Source organism: Micromonas commoda, chromosome 6, assembly GCF_000090985.2.
Source record: "Micromonas commoda chromosome 6, complete sequence".
Taxonomy (NCBI): domain Eukaryota; kingdom Viridiplantae; phylum Chlorophyta; class Mamiellophyceae; order Mamiellales; family Mamiellaceae; genus Micromonas; species Micromonas commoda.
In genome coordinates, this window is record NC_013043.1 from 1,328,327 (window position 1) to 1,347,604 (window position 19,278).

Sequence of the window (19,278 nt, forward strand, 5' to 3'; positions counted from 1 at the left end):
GTCTGGGATGAGATCTGGTTTGGCGCCAATATTTTATGATAAAGGCGCGATGGAAAACGCGACCGGTGGGTGGACAACTAATCTCTCTAGCTACTCCGAGCCGCCGAGCAGAGGCGCGCTCCCCCCCTCCTCCCCGTCCCCACCCTCCTCCCCGTCCCCACCCTCCCTCCCCCCCGCGCCTCTCCCCGCCCTCATCGCCGTCCTCGCCAAGACTCCGGCGCTCACCAGCAGCCCCGCGGTGAACGCGCACAGAGCGATGCGCCAGTGCTCGGGCTTCAACGCGCCCCCACCCGCCAGCGCCTGCAGCGTCGCGCCGAACAGCGGCGGCGTGGGCACGTCCCCGAGCGCGTGTATCGCCACGGTGGTCATGGAACACGCGAGCGGCCTTGTACCGGGGGGCACGGACCACAACACCACGGCGTTGATCGGCGCCTGCGTGACGAAAGCAGCGGTTTCACCCAACAAAAAAAACGCCAAAAAAACGGGAAACGAAGTCGACGCAAACGCGACCTCCAGCAAGATAAACCCCGCCGCCCCGGACACGGCGCACACCGCCAGTGCGTTGCCCACCGAGTCCCCAAGTCTGTCCACCGCGACGCCGCCGATCGCGGTGCCCCCCGCGCCGGCGACGACGGTGACCAAACCGAGCACCAGATCCGCAGTGCTCGGCGTGCGTAAGTCGGTTGAAAACACGGCGTACGCAGCCTTGGGTCCCCACACGGCGTACACGCCGATGACGGCGGTGTACGCGACGTATCCAACCACGGTGGCGACGTAGATCGGGTGGCGCGTGAGCTCGGCGGCGTCGCGCAAAAACTCACGCGCCGCCGTCTCGGAAGAGATCCCCAAACGGCGACGATTTCTCCGGCGTGACCTTTCTCTCAAACGACGATCAGATCCGTAGCCGTCGCCGGCGGCATCGCTCTCGGCGTCGCTCTCGCAGCTCCCCTCGCCTCCCGCGCCATTCGTCATCGTCCCGAACCCCGCATCGTCGGAGGAGACGTGAGAAGATGAAGACGCAACAGACACGCCGCGCATCGGAATGGGAGCCGACGAAACGCAAAACATCACCACCGGGAGCATAGCCGCGGATTCCAACGCAAACGCCCACCGCCATCCCATCCTCGGCGCGCCGCCGACGACGCCGCCGTACATGAACCCGAGGGCGACGCCGAGCGGGATGCACAGGTAGAAGCACGCGAGCCACGTGGCCTTCTTGCCCCTCGGCGCGAAGTCGTCGATGAAGGGCGCGGCGAGCGCGCAGAAGGACGCCTCGCCGACGCCCACGAAGGTCCGAGCGAGAAAGAGGCACGAATAATTCGGGGACGTCGCGCACGCCATCGTGGCGACGGTCCACGTGCCGAGGCCCACGGCGATGAGCCGGAACGGGTTGGCGCGTTTGGCGAGCGCGGAGAAGACGGGGGAGCCGCACAGGAGCCCGATCATGAACGCCGCCTGGAGCCAGCCGTACTGGTAGTAGGATATGCCGAACTCGCCCTGGAGCCCCGAGGGCGGGGGCGAGCCGGGGGCGTCGCCCCCGGGGTTGCCGCTCACCGCCGCGCTGGACATGGTTCCGCGGTCGAGGTAGATGAGCAGCGACATGAGGCAGAAGAGGAGGAGGAGACGCGACGGGGTGAACCAGGCGGCCTCCACGCGGCCCAACCCGTCGCTCGCCATCCTCGCCCTATCCCAAATCTCGGCCTTCGCGCGTGATTTTTGAAGCCCGGCGGGTTGTGGGGCTCTCAGCGGCCGGGCGGGGCGGGCGAGGCGGGTGCGGCGCCGGGGATGGTGAGGTCGGGCTTGTAGATGTTGTGCACCACGGTCGCGCCCGCCAGCATCGACCCGAGGGACAGCACGTAGAATCGAAGCGGGAGCATCGAAGTGAGCGACGCGACGCGAGTTTTTGGCAAAAAGGGTGACGACGACTTGATGAGCTTGACGACTTGACTCGACTCTGAAAACTGTTGAAGGAAGGGCCCGTCGCCGCCGCTTGATACTAGGGTAGTGGATACAATTAAAAGAAGAGGGGCGCGGGTTTAGCCCTAACCCCACCACGTGCCGACCCTCACTTCGTGTCCTTGAACAGCTTGGGCGCCACGCAGTGATCGACGCAGCCCCACATGTCGAAGTACTGCCCCGTGCAGTGCGCCTCGCCCGTGGCGTCCTTCTCGATCCGGGTCTGGCAAGCCTCGTACGCTTCGATGAACTTCTGGCACTTGGGCTTGCACGCCTCCTCGAGGTCGGGGCGGTGGTCCACCGGGTCTTCGTCGTCGGACCTGTGCGCGGGGGGGGGGGGGACGGGTCGGGGCGGAGGTCAGCGGCGGGGCGTGGCATGGACGGGACGCGACGATCAAATTTTCACCGCCCATCTGCGAGAGAGGGCCGGTGCAGATATTTCTAGGGCAAGCGCGCGGCGCGGGGGGTTTCCGCGGCTGCGGCCGAGGGTGGACGGTCGCCCGCGCGTCGTTCCCGCGTGGGGTGCGACGCGCTGATGGACGGGCGGTCGCTCGTGGGGCGGTCGATCGGGTCGGTCGCGCGAGTACCCGCGACCCACGCCGGCGACCAGCCCCTCATCCGATGGATGTGCCCCGGGACGGGCCACTGTCCAGAGAGAGGATCCGGGGGACCGGCGGAGGACACGCGCGAGATCGCGGGGGGCGCCGCCGCGACGGGCGGTGGGATGGCCCTCGATCGGGGCTCATGTCGGGGTCGGGGTACGTACATCTTCGCTTCGGCGCTTCGCTCTGCTGCTACGCGTCCTAAGGAGTGGTGACGCGCGGGAGGGCAACCTCGCGTGTCAGCGTCCACCGGGTCTCTCTCTTGAGTCACGAGGCAGCCTCGGATTACGGTGGTCAGTTTTCCAACCCGTTGCCCGCGGGGGCCGCGTCACAGCCCGCAGCCGGGCGCATTCACGCGCGCGTGAACGAGTAACGACCGCCGTCGTCCCTCACCCAACACCCTCGTCGCACTAATCCGCGGAGGAAACCCCGTCACCGAGCGTCGGCGCGGACGATACCGGCGCAAGTCCGTCGACCCGATACCGGAGTAATCCAGATTTGTGCTGGGAGACTGTCTCGACGGACGAAATGACGGAGCACACAGTCAGAGGAATGAAGGGGATGAAGAGCGTGATGGACCTTCCGGTCATGCAGGTACGCTCTTGACACGCTGTGGATGATGTCGACGCCCGAACCCGCGCGATTCGGGCGTCGCGTGGCGCGTCAGCGCGCGCTTTCCGTCCATCGTCGCGCCCAAAAAAAAACCCTAAGTTTGCACGCAGCGAAATCTGACATCCACCCCGCCCCACCCCTTTTCGCTCGCAGGACGGTCCCCCGCCCGGCGGCTACCCGTCGGTGCGCTACGCCCGCCGCATCCCCTCCACCGGCCCCACCGGTCTCGCCTTTTTCGGCGCGTATCTCGGCGCCATGGCGTACGGATTCTATCAGATTGGCCAAGGGAACCATCGGCGCCGGCGCGAGAAGAATGAGAAGCTCACGGCGCGAGCGGTCCTGGTGCCCTTCCTCCAGGCTGAGGAGGACCGGCGGTACCACAGGGCGTGGAAGGAGCGGACGGCGGTGGAGGATAAGATCATGGAGGGCGTCGCGGGGTGGAAGAGCGGGGAGAACGTCTACTCGTCCACCTGGCTTCCTCCGCACAACACGCTCAGGCCCAGGATCATCTGACGAAGGACGATCCGTCGGCGTTCGTTCCGCCCCAGCTCGGGTCGGTGTACCGTTGTAATCTGTATAACCTATAAGACTTACCTATAACCTTACCGCTGGCGCCTGGCCTGCGCGTCCTCGCCCCACACCACCCTCCCCTCCACGCCGACGTACCCCCCCGTGGCTCCCGTGATCGGGTTCCTCACCTCGAACACCTTGTTCAACACGAAACTTTGATCGACGTACCCGGTGCCCTCGTACGCGCTTCCCGGTGACCCGTTCCGTCCCTCGTCCGCGAGCCTCCACCGCTCCAGCTCACGTCCCAAGTCCGCGAGGTGCACCGCGCACAGACCCCGCATCTTACCAGGATCCGACCCGGCGAAGTCGCCCATGAGCCGCGAGAATAAACCGCGAGCGACATCCGCCGACGATGACACAGCTGTGTCGTCCGCGTAGTCGACCGACGCGTCCGCGGTCCACACCTCGACGACGACGGTGGGTCCCGCGCCCCGCGCGGACGTCGCGGCGGCGTGCGCGCGCGTCACCGCCGCCGCGGCGACGTCGCGGGGCAGGCGCACCCTCACCTCCCCCGCGCCCCTCGAACCCGACCGGTCCAGCGACACCCGCCCCAGCTCCCTCCCGGGCGCGAACCCAGCCTTGAGGATCGCCACGAGCGGCTCGAACCCCCCGGGGGCGTCACCGGCGTCGTCTCCCACCGCTCTTCCGTCTTCGTCGAGCGCGACGGACCGTTCCAGCGCGCGGACCAAGCCCGCGTGCGCTGTGAGCCTCAGCTCCAACTCGGGGCCGTTTTGGAGTCGCGACTTGGCGACGCGGTGGGTGGCGTCGTCGCCGCGGAAGCCGCCGTCGCCCGCGTCCGTCGCCGCGCGCGCCTCCGCCAGGTCCGCCTCGAGCTCCGCGGAGTCCGTCTCGAGCGCGAGCGCGCCGACGGCGGAGCTCGCGGCGAACGCGTCATCGTCGTTTTTGTCGTCGACGTCGTCGTCGTCGTTAACGTCGTCGCGGATGCCCTGGCGGAAGAGCTCGTCGAGGAGCGCCTGGTCCGCCACGAGCGCGGCGTCGTCGTCTTCGTCCGGGGGCATGAACCTCCGCGCGGTGGACGCGGTGAGGGACGCGGAGGTACGCGGCGTCGAATCGTTCGGTCGGTCGGTCTCCGCGGATTCTCGCCACCACGACGTCAGCGAATCGGAAGCCGTCGCCGCGACGTATTTGGAGAAATCGGCGGGTGCCGTCGCCAAAGGGTCGTCGCCGCCCGCGGCGGCGGCGTCCAGGGCCTCGTCCATCTCGGCCCTGAGCCGCTCCGCCATCTCGAGGACGCCATCTCGCGGAGCCGGCGTCGTCGTTCGGTCCCTTCCGGAAGCCGGTTTGGACGTCGCCGCGTTTGACTTTTTCTTCCTCGCCTCCCTCGCGTCCGCCAACGCGCGATGCCGTCCTCCTTCCGTGTCCACCGCGCGGTTCTCCTTCCCGGATGGATGTGGGGGATGTGGACCGTCGCGTGTATCCGTCCCGGGATGGGCTTTCCACCGCGCGGGCTCGAGCTCGACGGCGCCGCGCGTGGCGACCGTTTCAAACGGCGGCGCGTCCCTCCCTCCCTTTCGTCCGCCGCCGCCGCCATCCCCATCCCTTCTCCGCGCCGCCTCCGGCGCTCGTATCGACGGCGGGGGCGCCAAGGGGAGGGTATCGTCCATCCTGCTGAGGTGCTCGTTGAGCTCGAACGACGACACCGCGCCGGTGACGTAATCCAGCGCGCACTCCGCGTGGACCGTGCCCAAGACGCCGCCGGCTTTGGTGGCGAGGACCACCTCGTGCCGAGTGACGGGTCGGTGGACGTCGAGGCGCGAGACGTCGACGTCGGCGCTGGCGATGTGCCTCGCGGTGCGCCCGTCGGAAAACTGCGAATACGCCAAGGGGGAGATTGGGAGGGGAGGGATGCGCGGTCAGGGGACGAATGGATGGATGGATGGAGAACGGATGGATGGATGCGACTTCGGTGTGGATGCGCTTTTTTGAATCGAATCTCGATCCTCGCCGCGTCTGCGGTCTTCGCGCGCATCGCGGACGCACCTCGAGCACGACCGCCCTCGCGTCGCGGCAGTATCGCGAGAAACCCGCGGGTTTGGCCTTGACCGGGAACGTCATCGACGCCGATCCCCCCGGCCCGTCCACCAGCTTGGCCCACGGCCGCTGTCGCTTATCGCTGAGCTCGTCGCCCCACCATCGCGCGGTGACGCGGACCCACGGCGGCGCGCCGCGGAGCTGCCACTCGAGGCCGTCGACGGTGAGGGTCACGTGACCCTTATCGTCGGTCCCCCTGCCAGCGCCGGGGGGCAGGTCGAAGCCCTTGACCCGAGTCTCGTCCTTGCGTTCCATCGCGCGCGTCGTGGTCTGTCCGAGGAAAAGTTTGAACGCTCCGTCTGATTCTCGGTGATTTCTGGGACTGGCCATGATTGGGAAAAATAAACCCAAAAAGCACGAGTCATCGCCCAAAACCAAACTCGGGAGCCATTTCCTGAGATTTCCCACGGTGCCTTCGTTGTGATCAACCAACGTTTGGTGGCCCTGAGCGCGCCAACCGGATTGTCGATCCCATTTCCATTCGCGCCACCCTCGACGACCGAACCATGTCCGATAACGAGGCCCCGGCGATGTCCGCCCCTGAACCCGTCGCCGCTCCCGCGCCCGCTCCCGCGGCCCCCGTGAGCGCGGCCCCCGTTTTCGACAACGCCAAGGTGGACGAGCTCAAGCTCCAGGCCACCGACAAGGTCCAGGAGCTCTACAAGAAGGGCAAGGACAAGCTCGACCAGGTAAAAATTGTCAACCGCTACGATCGCGCGCGTCCCACCCGATCCCTCGCGTGAAGATGCCGAGCTCGAGCCTGACGACGTCTCCCCCGCGCCCTCTTCTCGCAGTACGTCCGCTTCGGAGGCAACCCCAAGGTTGACCTCGAGCTCCGCAAGGTCCGTCCCCGTCCGAGCGCCCCGCGAACCCATCACGAAAATATACACGCGTCGCGCGTATCTTTGTGCGACGCCGCGGTCTCGAGCGATGCGATCCCCGCCGGCCGTGCATCACCCGTGAATCATCCGACTGACCCGTCCCCGCCCCGTCCAACCCTGAATCCAACAGCACCTCGACATCCGCATTCCCATGGCGCCCTCCATCCGCGTCACCGTGGGCACCGACGCGTGCCTCCAGCCCCAGGGCGACAGCAACAAGTACGAGTTTGTCTACGAGCCCAATTTCAACTGGGGCATCACCGAGACCTGGTTCAACGGCCAGATCGAGGTCAACACCGCGGACAAGCAGATCAAGTACGCCAAGACCTTCGACCTCGACGCCATCGCGCTCAAGGTGAACGGCGTGTTCGACTACGACAAAAACGTCCCTTACGTCGGCTTCAAGGTGCTGACCAAACCGGGGGTGAGCTCGGCGGCTGGCGACAGCAGCGGGTTCAGCGTGTGCAAGACGATCAGCCAGAACATCGGCCCACTCACGCTCTCCGCCGACATCGCGTCCTCCGTGGCGCTCGGCGAGCAGACGTACAACCCCAGCAAGAAGTCGATGGAGTCCTCCCCGGCGCAGGTCGAGTTCAACGCCGTCAAGCTCATCCTGGAGGCGTAAATCCAAACGCGCAAACGTCCTCGCGATGCACGCGCGCGACGGTTGACTGGGTCGCGCGGACCGCACCGCCGCGCGCGGGTCGACGGGGACGCGTATTTATACACACGCGCGATAGTCCACGCTAGATCGTCTGTAAATAGCATCGCCGAGCCGAGAGTGCGACGTCACGCGCCTCATCCGCCCGCCGCGTCGTCGCGCCGGGATTCTCGTCACGTCACGTTTAGTGGTTCACCTTTAAAAAAATGAGGAGGCTCCCCGCGCCAGAGCTCGGGGCGCGAGGGAACACCCGGCGCGGTTCGTCGTCCGGTCGGCCCCGTCAGCGCCATGCGCCGCCGACCCGGCATCGCCGGCATCCACCAGCGCCGCGACACCACCGCGGCGATTCGCACCGTCGGCGAGGAGGCGTCCGAACGTTCGCTGGAGACGATGCGTCGGCAGCTCGCAACCTTCCGCCAGTCGCTCGAGGAGTTCGCGCTGCGACACAAGGCTGACATCCGACGGGACCCGGCGTTCAGGGCGCAGTTCCACAAGATGTGCGCCAACTGCGGCGTGGACCCGCTCGCGTCCAACAAGGGGTTCTGGGCCGAGCTCCTGGGCTTTGGAGACTTCTACTACGAGCTCGGCGTGCAGATCGCGGAGGCGTGCCTCAGCTCGAGGGCCGAGAACGGGGGACTGCTCGAGCTCCACGACCTCATGGCGATGGTGTTGAAGCGCCGCGGGACGGTCGCGGCGCCGGTGAGCGAGGACGACGTGCTCCGCGCCATCGACCGCCTCAAGGTTCTGGGAGGGGGCTGGTCCGTGCACTCCATCGGCGGACGGCGCATCATCAGCTCCGTCCCTGACGAGCTCAACGCGGACACCTCGGAGGTCATACGACTGGCGGCGGGCGGCAACGGCGCGGGCGGGGGGGAGCGCGGGTGCGTCACCGTCACGGGATTGGGAAAAGAGGCGGGATGGCAAAAGGGAAGGGTGGAGCAGGCGTTGCGCGAGCTGGTCAAGCGGGGCGTGGCGCTTGTCGACGACGGCGACCCTCGCGGCATTGAACGGCTGTTCTGGATCCCGTGCGTATCGCCGCAGATGACGTCGCGATGATCGTCGTTACTTTGTGGGTCTTGTTACTTTTATACGAACGATGCGATGAGTCTTTCTCCCAACAGGCGGGGCGTCCCCACGGGCGATGAGTCTTTCTCGCCCGACCCGCCTTCGTCGCGTCTTATCATCAGTTCCACTCGAGTCTGAATCAGTTCCACTCGAGCGCGGCTCGGTCGGCCCAGTACGACTCCGGGTCCTGCCTCGCCATCTCGAGTATCTCTCGAACCCGGCCCTCCGCCGCGTCGCCCGCGTTCGTGAGGTACTTGAGAAGGGTGAGCGCGCCGGCGTTGCTGCGAACCTGGTGCGGCGTCGCCGCGCCGCTCAGCACCATCGGCTGGAAACCCTGAATCATGGCGATGGCGATGGCCGCCGAGTCAGCCTTGTACACGAACGAGTCGAACCGCCCGGGCGGGGAGCCAAAGTCGCTTGCCAGCGCCCTCAGCGCCTCCATCACGGGAAGGACGCTATCGTCCGGATTACGGGAGCTCAGACGGCCGTTCGCCAACGCTTCCTTGACGATCACCTCCATCCCAGACTCCTTGGCCTCGAGTAACGCGGCACCCGCGGATTGTTCCATGACGTTCCACGTGGCCTGGACGCAGTCGAAGAGTTTGGCACCGTCCGGCGCCGTCACCGTCATGGCTTCTCGCAGCACATCCGCCTGTTCCACCCCGGACAGCGTGAGGCCGATCTTCACGCCTTTACTCGCCTTGAGCTCGCTCAGCTTCGCGACGACGTCTTTATTTCGCAACACGCCTGATTCCGCGGTTGCGGAGTGAATCTGGTACAGGCGGAGGTACGGGTCGAGCAGGTCGGCGGACGTGGGATACTGCCGCGCGAGGTTTTCCGCGGTGTGCTCCTTGACCTCGTGCGCCTCGCCGTCGGTGTCGACCCTCCAGTCGGCGGTGTAGGTGTACCCCCACTTGCTGCCCACCACGATCTTGTCGTGCGGGATGTTCCGTGACTGGAGCCACGACGAGAGGAACTCCTCGGAGGCTCCGTACGACCTGGCGCAGTCGAAGTACCTGACGCCCATCGCCCACGCGGCGTCCAGGGTCTCGTGCGCGTGCGCTCGCATCTCGTCCATGCTTTTGCCCTTGATGTCGGCGTCGTGGCCGATGTTGATGTACCCCGGGCGGCCCAACGCCGCGAGACCGAGACCGAGCGGGGGCGTCCTTACCCCAACCTCGAGCATCTTTTTCTGCGCGACGTAGTCGGTGGCTGGGGTGTAGAACGGCGCGGCGGACGCGCGGGTGAGGCGGTTGACGCGCGCGCGGGACGTGCGGCGATAGCCCTCGGCGATGGCCGGCGCGCGAAGGCGCGCGGGCGCGGTCCTCGTCGCGTGCATGACGGCTGCGACGGACTATGACACACGGCACGTTTCGTTACCCGGCAAAAGGGGTAAAAGTGCGGCCACAGAGATTCACCCGCGCCAATCCGCGGTCGAAGAGAGCCAATGAGCGCGCAGGCTGACTCACAGACAAGGGGGCGCCGGGGGGTGGCGCGCGGCGGCTGCTCGCGGCCGTTCAATGCGCCGGGGGATGGCTGGGATCGCCGTGAGATTCGCGTCCGCCGTCGCGCGCGGTGCGAGGATCCAACCGGAGCGCGCGCCGAGGCTCACCCGCGCGCCGGCCAGCGCCCTCCGCGAACGCCCGCCGGCGTCGATTTTGGCCACGGCCCGCTCGGTGCCCAACGTCTGCCGCCTCGCGCGCGATTTGGGCACCGGCCGCCGCCCCCGGGTGGCGACGTTCGCGTCCGCCGCGGACCGCGATCCCCCACCGCCGCCGACGGAAGAGGACGTCGAGGCCGCCACGCGTAAGTGGCTCGACGAGACCGTGATAGGGTTGAACCTGTGTCCCTTCGCGCGCGCGCCCCGTGCCAGGCCGGGCGGAATCGCGATCAGGGTGTCGCGAGCGCGCACCCCTGACGATCTGTTTGCCGAGTTCACGGCGGAGGCGAAGAGGCTGGCGAAGACGTACACGGATGCCGACGCGGCGTACGGCGAAGAGGATGACGACGCGGACGACGCATCGACCGCGGACGACGACGGCCTCTCGGAGCCCGAGACCACGCTGCTCGTGGCGCCGAACGTGCGGGAGATGGGGGAAGATTTCATCCTCTTCCTCGCGATCGTCGAGCGATGCGACGCGATCCTGGAGGAGCTCGACCTCGTGGGGTACATCCAGCTGGCGACGTTCCACCCGCACTACCAGTTCGAGGGCGAGGAGGTGGCGGACCCGGGGAGCTACACCAACAGGTCGCCGTACCCGACCGTGCACTTACTCAGGGCGGTTGACGTGTCCAGAGCCGTGGATGCGCACCCGGATACCGAGTCGATCCCGGTCCAGAACGTCGAGAAACTCCGTACCATCGGCCGCGAACGGCTGTACGATACCCTTCAGTCGCTGACTGCACTGCGGGTGGACGCAACGACGGAGACGAAATCGTCGAACGGGGCACGGGTGGCGAGGGCGAAGGCGGCGGCGGAGAAGGCGGTTAATGGGGACGAAATCGCCAAGACTCTGTTCGAGACGACGGACGTGGACCGCGCCAAGTCGCAGGTGCTCCGTTTCTTGAACTATAAACCCAGGACCCGCGCGGAGTTACGGAAGAAGCTCATCGACGATAAGCTGTACGACCCGGCGGTCGCGGACGAGGCGCTGGATCACCTGCAGCGGACGGGGGTTCAATCGGACGTGGACTACGCCGAGCAGTTTGCGCGGATGAAGTGGCGAACGTCAAAGTGGGCACCCGCGCAGATCCGCGTCGAGCTCAAGCGGCGAGGGATTGACGAGAGGGACGCGCGCGAGGGTCTGACGAGGGTGTTCGGCGACGACGTCAACGCGGTGGGGGAGAGCGGCGGGTACGTGCGACGCGGAACGGTGTTCGAGGTGCGCGAAGAGGCGAGAGCCGCGGGTGCGGAGAGCGCCGACGACGACAAGAGTTACGAACTCTTCCTCGCGTCGCGGAAGCGGTGGGCGCTGAGTGGCGGGATGGCGCCGGAGAAGAGACGAAGGCGGCTGGTCGGGTGGTTGCAACGGCGCGGGCACGCGATGTCGCTGATTCAGAGGATAATGGACTCCCTGGAGGCTGAGGACGAGAGGGCAAAGTACGAGTGAAGGGGCGGAAAAACCGCCGCCGCTCAGCCCCGAATATGATGAGTATCGTCGCTCGAGCCGTTCACCTTCGATGTCTCCTATCGTCTCCTCTCCTCTCCTCTCCTCTCCTCTCTAAAAGTTACCTCAGGATCCCCTGGACCACGGGCGCGACCCTGGACAGGAACCCGTACGTCCCGCCCGCCACCAGCATCAGCCCGCTCGCCGGCGTCACCCACGCCGTGTACTGTCGAGCGCTCATGATCCGGCCCAAGCTCCCCGTCGCCGTCGCCGCCGCCAACAGAGGCGCCACGTACCCGCTGGTGTACGTCAACAGCAGCGCGCCGCCCGTCACGGGATCCCCCGTCGAGGACACGTACGCCAGCAGCGTCGCCAGCACCGGCGTGCTGCACGGCGACGCCGCCAACGCAAACGCGAGACCCGCCAGGTACGCCTGCGCCGGGGGCGGGAGCGACATCTTCCTCGCGTCGAAATCCGTCCCGAACGAGGGGAACTGCACGACGATCACCTCCAGCAGGTTGAGCCCCATGGCGACCGCGAGGACGGACACGGCGATTGGTAAGATCGGGCCGTCGCCGCCCACCTGCCCGTACGCCTTACCCGCGGTCGCTGCGCCCACGCCGAGGGCGGCGAGCGTCGAAGCGAGCCCCGCGGCGAATGCGAACCCGTTGACGAGCAACGCGTCAGCCTTGGCCTTCGCGACAGCCTCCAGCCTCCGCGCTCGCGCCTCCTCGGTCTCGTCCTCCGGTCCCTGCTCGGCCTCCTTGGGGCCCGCGTAGCCGCCGATGTATCCGATGGTGAGCGGGAGGACGCTCAGGGTGCACGGGGAGAGGGAGGTGACGAGGCCGGCGACGAGGACCACCGCGAACGTGATCGGGGTGACGTTCTCCAGCTGGGAGCCCACGACGGAGTCCGCGCTCTGCGCCGCGGAGAAGAGCCCCATGGAGATGTCGTCGCCCACGGACCCGAGGTCGAGCACGCGCGAGACGGGGAGGAGGTCCATCGCGGCCGCGACGTGGGGCGCGAGCTCTTCTCCGGATGCGGAGACGCGAAGATCAGGGCGGCCGCGTCGAACGACGGGGTGCGCCCCTCGCGTCGTGCGGAAGCGTCGACGCCACGTCGAAGACGCGCCGCCCGCGAGCGACGATCCGTGCAGCGCGGCGACCTGCATGCTCGAGTCCCTTTCCGGTGCCGAGGTGCTCGGAGTACTGATGTCGCTAAAATATCCGCGGGGGCCTTCACAGTTTACAGTGTGTCTGGTCGGATTTCTCCTCCTCCGGTCGAAGCGGCGGCGAGCCGGACCGAGCCGACGATGCGATGATGCGCGAATTCCACGTGACAACGCCTAAAAGTCATAATACACCGCACAATCCGGTGATCAAGTCCTCACGACCACGCGTCCCGCCCTGGTGTGGTACCTCACCCCCTGGCTCGGCTTGTACTTCTCGTTCCTCACCTGCAGCGACTCAACCTTGATCCCGGAGACACCCGCGCCCTGCACCGCGAACTGCGCGTGAATCTCAACCAGCTCCTGCAGGCTCACCATCTTCCTCGCCTTCTCGTTTCCGTCCTCCTCGTCGCCGCCCTTACCCCCGTCCTTCGGGGCGTTGTTCACGAGCTGCACCTGCACGGTGAGGCACGGGGTCTTATCTCCGGGGAACTTGTCGATGACCCACTTCACGTAGTGCCCGACGTCGTCGTACGTCGCCATGCCGTGCGTGGCGGAGGGATCCGCCGAGATGACGCGCGAGGGCAGGCGAACCTCCAGCGACACGTTCTCCACCGGTTTGGTCTTATCGTCGAAGGCCGGCTTGGTGCCGCACACGATGGACACGCGTCCTTGCGTGGGCCCGAAGGTGGCCTGCGGTCTGACGTAAATCGGCAGCGGAACCTGCTGCGCGTTGATGGACCCGCCGATGTTCTGCATCTTGCTCTGCTGCCACGCGTTGGGTTTGATGTACTTGGGCTGCCACACGTTGTCGTTCTTCGACGGCGGCGGTCTCACCTTGTAGTGCATGAGGGAAAACTGCCCATCCGCGGGCACGAAGGACACCACGCGATCCGCCGCGAATCGGCTGAGTCGCACGGATGGGTGGAAGGAGTACTCCTCGATGAGGTGCGAGTTGGACATGGACAGGGAGACGTCGGGCATGCCGCTCAGGCGTGAGTTGCACTCCACGGTGCCGTGCACGGCGGACGTGAGCACGCGCCCCTCCGCGTCGAGCGTCGCGTCCACCATCTCCACCACGTCCACGTAGATCTCGTTGCTGGCGTACTTGATGTTGTTGCTCCGCCAGGGCAGCGGTAACAGCTTGCTCGGGTCCTGGTCGGATACGAGGACGCCCGCGTGGCCGTAGATCATGCTCGTCGCGCGGTTGAGCATGTTGGGCGGGGGCACCAACACCTTGAGTCCGCCCGGGTGGGTGTTGACGGGGATGCCAGAGTCGAGCATCTCGTCGAGGAGCTGGTACAGCGTGACGTGGTGCTCCTGGAGGACCGTCTCGGTGATCTGGTCGCCGAAGTAGGCCTTCAACACGACGTGGAGCTGCGTGAGGAACTCGATGACCATCAGGGGTTCGGTCTCGTTCTCCGCGGTCGCCACGTAGGTGATCTCGCCGCGGGTGATGTGAAACACGTACTGCTTGCCCTCGGTGGTGAGCACGTCCGCGAAGAGGTTCTCCTTGGCGCTCGCCCTGAGCGCCGCGAAGACCTTATCGCACACCGCGTTGGGGTTCACCGCGGGACCCCAGTGCTTCACCGCGCAGAGGGTCTCCGTCTTGTTGTTCACGATGAACAGGCTGCCGATGCCCATGTCGCAGTCGGGTCCTCGGCGTTAAATTGTGCAGATTATCGCGGAGAAGCCGCGTGTGCCGATTCCGTCCGATCACCCGGCGATGCGCCCAGAGAGCTGCCCGCGTCGATGCTCGGCGCCGGACCTGGGAGTTCGCGCGTGCGTATCGACGACGCGAAGATGCAGGAAAGAAAGTGCGACGACGCTGATGCGGTCGGCGCGCCTCGCTGTGGGGGCGCCCGGGCGGTTCGGTCAGGCCGCGGGGTGTTTCTTTTCACACTCGGGTGTCGATCTGAACTTGCTGTGGCTACAGTACACTCGGGTGTCGGATCTGAACTTGGCTACAGTACGCCCCCGATCGCCTTCACGCCACCGTGAAGTGCATACCGTTAGCGGGCGCGATGGGAATAGCCTTGGTGTGCTTCTTCCCGTTCTCCGCGCTCGCCTTGGTCCACTTGTACTTCCTAATGAGCGTGCACAGCACCACCCTCGCCTCCAACAGCGCCAGGTACTGCCCCAGACAGTTCCTCGGGCCCTGTATGAATGGAAGAAACTTGAACCCCTCGTTCTCGTTGAAGCCCGGATCCGTAAACCGCTCCGGCTTGTACACCAGCGGATCCGGCCAGAGGTCCTCCCTGTGGTGAACGCCCTGCAGGGACATGATCACCGTCGTGCCCTTGGGGATGCGAACGCCGCCCAGATCGTCGTCCTCCTCGGCCACCCGATTCACAACCGGAACCACCGAGTACAGCCGCAGAGTCTCCTTCAGCGCCGCTAGCGAGTAATCGAGGGTATCCAGCGACTCCCGCGTGGGTAACGCGTCCTTCTTCAAACGTCCAAACACCTTGTCGCTCTCCTTCCTGATCTTCTCCGTGGCCTCGCCGTTGTTGCTCAGCTCGTGCATCGTCCACGTGAGCATCGCGGCGGAGGTCTCGTGACCGGCCAACAGGAACGTCTTGATCTCGTAGCACAGCTGTCGCTCAACCTCCGAACGCTTCTCGTTCAGCTCCTGGTCCAAGACTCGCTCCAGGATGTCATCCGGGACGTTCTGCCCCGAGCGCTTCTTGTCCCACCGATCGCGGACGATCTTGATGATGGCCGCGTCCAGCTGGCGCACCCGCTTCCTGTGCGCGAACCACTCCGGCGTGGGAAGGTAGGTCCTCCACGGGGACAGCGACCTGGCGTTGCACTCGTCCATGATTGGCAGGTAGAGCGATGGGAACAGCTCGTCGGATTCCTCGGGGGACAAGGAGAGGATGGCCTCGCCGATGACCTGGAGGGTCAGCAGGCGAAACTCGTTCTCCATGTCGATCGATTCGCCGGTGCCCTTGATGGCGTCGAGCTTGACGCAGAGCCTGTCCACCGCGCGCGTGGCGATGGCGATGATCTCGTCGAGAATCTCCACCCGGAGCGCCTTGGAGATGTGCCCGCGCATCTTCCTCCACGTGTCCCCGCCGCTGGTCACCAGCCCGGTGCCGAGGATCTCCAGGAAGGGCGCGTACGAAAACTCGAGATCCTTGCTGTAATTCTTGAGGTTGCTGCTCATCACGCGCTTCATGGTGCTCGGGTCCGCGATGACGACGCAGTGCTGCGTGAAGATCTGCACCCGCACCGGCTTTGGAGCCGTCGCCGTGGACCACTGCGCGAACAGGTCCCACGTGCAGGGGTAGCTGCCCACCGCCTTGAACAGGGTGATGGTGTGCCCGATGAAAGGGACGAAACCCGGAGCCATCGGCGCGCGCGCCAGCACGAGTTCCTTGCGAACGAACCCGAGCACCGAGGCCACCGCGCCGACGACCACCTTCAGGATGAGGTAAAGCGCGATCATCACCGTGATGATGGCCGCGGCACCGACGGCCACGGCGTCCATCGCGGCGGGGGCGGCCTTCGCCATCGTCGCGCGCGCTTGATCACAAATGGATAGCTCTGGCTGGAGCGAGGTTCAAACCGAGGCGCGAAGAGGAGAGAACGAACTGAAGCGTCTTTCTTCTCTCGTGTGCGTATACAACCGTCCATTCTACTCGTACGTCAGCTCCCGCGCGGGCGACCAGAGGAGACTCAGGACCACCACCGCCGCCGCCGCCAGCGACACCAGCGACGCGCCCGCGGCGACGGTGGCGCACCACGACGCCGCGTGAGCCCTCGCCCGGTGCCTCGAAGTCATGGCGCGCATCCCGGCGGGCAGCTCCGCCTTCGACGTCGTCGTTTTCGCGAGAAACCCCTCCCGTCGCCCTGACCCGTCCCCCTCGCACCCACCGCCGCCGCCCGGCCCGCGCTTCCTCGACGCGCGCTCCTCGCTCTTCGCCTTATCGCGCCGCTCGTGCGCCTCGAGCCTCAAGCTCTCAGCCTCCCTCTCCGCGACGGCTCGTTCGCGGCGGCGTCGCTTCTTCTCGGCGTTTTTAGCGCGGCACTCGGCGTCCGTCGTCGCGGCTTTAAGGGGATCGGCGCGCGAGTTTTGTGGGGAAAGGGACGCGCCGCCGTTTGGACCCGCGGGAGATGCCTCTGCCTTGGATTGGTCCACCGCCCGCGCGAGGGCGGCGGCGATCTTGGAGGGGCCGAGGACCGGCGCGGGCGGTGGCTGTGGACGAACGGGTCGCCTCCCCTCGGAATCCGCCTCGAGGCCGCGCCTCGCCAGCTCGGCGCGGCGTCGGACATCCTCCGCGAGCGCCGCGTCCGCCGCCGCCCTCTCCTCCTTGGCCCGCCGTCGGAGTTCCTCCTTCTCCGCCCTGGCGCGTTCCTTTTCCTCCTTTTCCCGCGAAGCTTCGGCTCTTTCCTTTTCCCGCTTCGCCTCGAGCGCCGCGGCTTTCGCCTCCGCCAAAGCCTTCGCCGTAGCCTCCGCGTCGGCTTCGATCGCAGCCTTCGCCGCCGCCTCCCGCGTCTCCCGGTCCCTCCCAAGTCCCTCGAGGTACTTGGCGCGGTACTCGCGGTCCGCGTTGAGCCTGGCGTGCACGTGCTCCATCTGCCGGAGGCACGCGGCTTCAGCCTCGGCGAAGTGTCCATTCGCGACGAGATCTCGAGCCTCGCCATAGGTTCTCCGAGCTAAAAGCCACTCCTCCCGTTCGCGGCTCTGCGCCGTTTCGCGCCGAGCCTTGCGCGCCTCGTACCCCTCCTTCCGCAGGCGTTTAACCTCCGTGACTTTCGCCGTCTTCGCGGCGTACGCCTCGGCGGAGTCGTCGACGGCGGCGTCGACGCAGCCGGCGTAGTGATCGACGATTTTCAGCGACATCGCCCGCTTCTCCCGCAGCGGCTCCAACGCGTCTCTCGAGGCTTTCAACTCTGCGCCGAGCCGCGCCCTCTCCTCCGCTGCGTTCTCGAGCGTACGGATCGTGGACTCGAGCGCCGCCGCCTCCGGCCGCTTCGCGCGAAGCTTGGACATCTCGCGCAGCGTTCTCTTCTGCTCAAGCACGGAAAGAGATTCGTGGTTCATCCTCGACTCCGCCTCCGCGAGCGCCGCCTCCACCGCGGCTTCCGAGTCGAAGCCCACCGCCCTTTTCGCGTCCCGGACCTTTCGTTCCATCGCGTTGAGCTCGTTGACCCTCGCGTACAAGGGCTCGCACTCCGCCGACGCCGCCTTGATCGCCGCCGACGTCTCCCTCGCTCGCTCACGCGCCTTTGCGAGGTGCGTCCTGGCGGCATCCCTGGCTTGGTTGGCAGTGCGCACCCGCGCATCCAGGGCGGCGATCTCCGCCTCCAGGGCGGCGATTCGCGTCGAAGGGTCAGTCGAGGGCTCTCCGGCGGCCTCGGCCGCGCCGTGGTCCTCGGGGGGCTTCGGGACCTTGACGATCCACAACTGGCGCTTGGGAAGGGGTCGGGAAGAAACTTTCGCGGCGGTGCCAGGAGTTGTTCCGACCGGGGCGAAAGTTGACGTCGAACCGCCAAACCCGCCCGTTTGACCGGGAGCTGGGGCGGCGGGTTCGGCGTCGAGCGCCGCGTCGTCGCGCGTGTCGAAGCCCGGAGGAGGCTTCGATGGCGTGTTCGACGATACGTGCACGTTGAGACCGGCGAGAATCTCTGCGGATGCGGAAAGCGGGCGGTCAGCGTCTCGGCTTCTCGGATCTATGCACATGGCGGTGTAATGGAGCGGGAGGCGGGCGGACGGGGTGGACTGGCGCCGGGTCGCGCACCTTTCGTGATGTTGACGTGGCCGTCGCCGTTGGCGTCGACGGTGTCCTTGGAATCGCCTCCAGCGCCCATGTCGATCGAACCGAACCGCGGGTGGCCTGCGGGACGCGAGACGGGAGCCGCGGCGTTCAACACGTCCGATGGTGACGAAGAGAAGGGGGTGGCGAGATCTCGAAGGGGAGATATCGAGGCGACTCGCGGCTGGGGACGAAGAAGCGAGCAGGCGTCGCGAGGGTCGAGCTCCGAGCTCGATGCAACGCCGATATGATCGGAGTATCGGGGCGCAAACGCGAAGTATCGGCGCTCACCTCGGGTTCGGACGCGAAGCTCGCGCGTCCCAGGATGCCGCTGACGACGGGATCCTTTTTTTGACGACGGGCTTGTGAAATGGCGCGACCTTCTTTTCACCCTTCTTTTTTTTTGTTGCACCGGATTTTCGGGATTTTTTTAAAAGGGTAATTTTGTAAGGGTAATTGCCCATACATCGTCAAAAAGCCTCTGAAAATTTCAGAGCCTGGAAAGCGACTTTTTTGACGGCGTCGTCGTACAGATTGCGTATCTGACGGTCTGTGATGGATCTGCCAGTGCCTGCCCGATTGATTTCACCCTCCGATGGTCGTCGTGTTTGACCGCTGGAGCCTGAACTCGAATCGTGGTCGAGCGCTGGGGCTCTGGCGGGGGCACACCGCGTAGCGGGTCGGGCCGGATTAGCCGGCACGGCGGCGCGCGCGCGTTTAGTCCGGCGTATAGAGCGGCTCGGGGGAGGGAGAGCTCGGTTTAGCCGGGGATATATCACGAGAGGGACGCGCGTCGGTGCGGTCCGGGGCGAGAGCACCCAATTCCGGTGGCTGCCGGTGCG

General features: G+C 66.3%; 12 protein-coding genes across 12 annotated transcripts; 4 read left to right on the top strand and 8 right to left on the bottom strand.

Annotated features, from left to right (window-relative positions):
* Positions 1 to 90: 90 nt before the first annotated feature.
* Positions 91 to 1,677, bottom strand: MICPUN_59674 (major facilitator superfamily; the record flags this gene model as incomplete). Its single annotated transcript, XM_002503349.1, has 1 exon — positions 91 to 1,677. The coding sequence occupies one exon, from the start codon at positions 1,675 to 1,677 to the stop codon at positions 91 to 93; it is 1,587 nt and encodes a 528-aa protein (XP_002503395.1).
* Positions 1,678 to 1,962: 285 nt separating this feature from the next.
* Positions 1,963 to 2,369, bottom strand: MICPUN_59675 (predicted protein; the record flags this gene model as incomplete). The annotated part of the gene is made up of 2 exons (XM_002503350.1): positions 1,963 to 2,276; positions 2,344 to 2,369. 2 exons carry the CDS (start codon positions 2,367 to 2,369, stop codon positions 2,066 to 2,068), a joined length of 237 nt encoding a protein of 78 aa, XP_002503396.1. The 3' UTR covers positions 1,963 to 2,065.
* Positions 2,370 to 3,086: 717 nt separating this feature from the next.
* On the top strand, positions 3,087 to 3,683 carry MICPUN_59676 (predicted protein; the record flags this gene model as incomplete). Its single annotated transcript, XM_002503001.1, has 2 exons — positions 3,087 to 3,152; positions 3,324 to 3,683. 2 exons carry the CDS (start codon positions 3,087 to 3,089, stop codon positions 3,681 to 3,683), a joined length of 426 nt encoding a protein of 141 aa, XP_002503047.1.
* Positions 3,684 to 3,772: 89 nt separating this feature from the next.
* Positions 3,773 to 6,122, bottom strand: MICPUN_59677 (predicted protein; the record flags this gene model as incomplete). Its single annotated transcript, XM_002503351.1, has 2 exons — positions 3,773 to 5,569; positions 5,742 to 6,122. The coding sequence occupies 2 exons, from the start codon at positions 6,120 to 6,122 to the stop codon at positions 3,773 to 3,775; spliced, it is 2,178 nt and encodes a 725-aa protein (XP_002503397.1).
* A 154-nt stretch (positions 6,123 to 6,276) lies between these two features.
* MICPUN_105777 (predicted protein) lies at positions 6,277 to 7,464 on the top strand. Its single transcript, XM_002503002.1, has 3 exons — positions 6,277 to 6,481; positions 6,587 to 6,634; positions 6,804 to 7,464. The coding sequence occupies exons 1-3, from the start codon at positions 6,299 to 6,301 to the stop codon at positions 7,296 to 7,298; spliced, it is 726 nt and encodes a 241-aa protein (XP_002503048.1). The 5' UTR covers positions 6,277 to 6,298; the 3' UTR covers positions 7,299 to 7,464.
* A 119-nt stretch (positions 7,465 to 7,583) lies between these two features.
* Positions 7,584 to 8,403, top strand: MICPUN_108524 (predicted protein). Its single transcript, XM_002503003.1, has one exon. The coding sequence runs from the start codon at positions 7,623 to 7,625 to the stop codon at positions 8,388 to 8,390; it is 768 nt and encodes a 255-aa protein (XP_002503049.1). The 5' UTR covers positions 7,584 to 7,622; the 3' UTR covers positions 8,391 to 8,403.
* A 135-nt stretch (positions 8,404 to 8,538) lies between these two features.
* Positions 8,539 to 9,738, bottom strand: MICPUN_101233 (predicted protein; the record flags this gene model as incomplete). The annotated part of the gene is made up of 1 exon (XM_002503352.1): positions 8,539 to 9,738. The coding sequence occupies one exon, from the start codon at positions 9,736 to 9,738 to the stop codon at positions 8,539 to 8,541; it is 1,200 nt and encodes a 399-aa protein (XP_002503398.1).
* Positions 9,739 to 10,328: 590 nt separating this feature from the next.
* Positions 10,329 to 11,573, top strand: MICPUN_54552 (predicted protein). The gene has a single exon (XM_002503004.1). The coding sequence runs from the start codon at positions 10,490 to 10,492 to the stop codon at positions 11,507 to 11,509; it is 1,020 nt and encodes a 339-aa protein (XP_002503050.1). The 5' UTR covers positions 10,329 to 10,489; the 3' UTR covers positions 11,510 to 11,573.
* Positions 11,574 to 11,627: 54 nt separating this feature from the next.
* On the bottom strand, positions 11,628 to 12,509 carry MICPUN_83169 (predicted protein; the record flags this gene model as incomplete). Its single annotated transcript, XM_002503353.1, has 1 exon — positions 11,628 to 12,509. One exon carries the CDS (start codon positions 12,507 to 12,509, stop codon positions 11,628 to 11,630), a length of 882 nt encoding a protein of 293 aa, XP_002503399.1.
* Positions 12,510 to 12,825: 316 nt separating this feature from the next.
* MICPUN_108525 (clathrin adaptor complex protein) lies at positions 12,826 to 14,400 on the bottom strand. The gene has a single exon (XM_002503354.1). It carries the CDS (start codon positions 14,316 to 14,318, stop codon positions 12,885 to 12,887), a length of 1,434 nt encoding a protein of 477 aa, XP_002503400.1. The 5' UTR covers positions 14,319 to 14,400; the 3' UTR covers positions 12,826 to 12,884.
* A 261-nt stretch (positions 14,401 to 14,661) lies between these two features.
* On the bottom strand, positions 14,662 to 16,125 carry MICPUN_82397 (predicted protein; the record flags this gene model as incomplete). The annotated part of the gene is made up of 1 exon (XM_002503355.1): positions 14,662 to 16,125. One exon carries the CDS (start codon positions 16,123 to 16,125, stop codon positions 14,662 to 14,664), a length of 1,464 nt encoding a protein of 487 aa, XP_002503401.1.
* Positions 16,126 to 16,272: 147 nt separating this feature from the next.
* On the bottom strand, positions 16,273 to 18,491 carry MICPUN_105778 (predicted protein; the record flags this gene model as incomplete). Its single annotated transcript, XM_002503356.1, has 2 exons — positions 16,273 to 18,308; positions 18,422 to 18,491. 2 exons carry the CDS (start codon positions 18,489 to 18,491, stop codon positions 16,315 to 16,317), a joined length of 2,064 nt encoding a protein of 687 aa, XP_002503402.1. The 3' UTR covers positions 16,273 to 16,314.
* Positions 18,492 to 19,278: the final 787 nt, after the last annotated feature.

Bases quoted from the DNA above. Each gene is read 5' to 3' on its own strand.
- MICPUN_105777 (XM_002503002.1), top strand. From the start codon at position 6,299: ATGTCCGATAACGAGGCCCCGGCGATGTCCGCCCCTGAACCCGTCGCC. The intron at 6,482-6,586 runs GTAAAAATTGTC...CTCTTCTCGCAG, and splicing joins GCAAGGACAAGCTCGACCAG to TACGTCCGCTTCGGAGGCAA. The intron at 6,635-6,803 runs GTCCGTCCCCGT...TGAATCCAACAG, and splicing joins TTGACCTCGAGCTCCGCAAG to CACCTCGACATCCGCATTCC.
- MICPUN_108524 (XM_002503003.1), top strand. From the start codon at position 7,623: ATGCGCCGCCGACCCGGCATCGCCGGCATCCACCAGCGCCGCGACACC.
- MICPUN_54552 (XM_002503004.1), top strand. From the start codon at position 10,490: ATGGGGGAAGATTTCATCCTCTTCCTCGCGATCGTCGAGCGATGCGAC.
- MICPUN_108525 (XM_002503354.1), bottom strand. From the start codon at position 14,318: ATGGGCATCGGCAGCCTGTTCATCGTGAACAACAAGACGGAGACCCTC.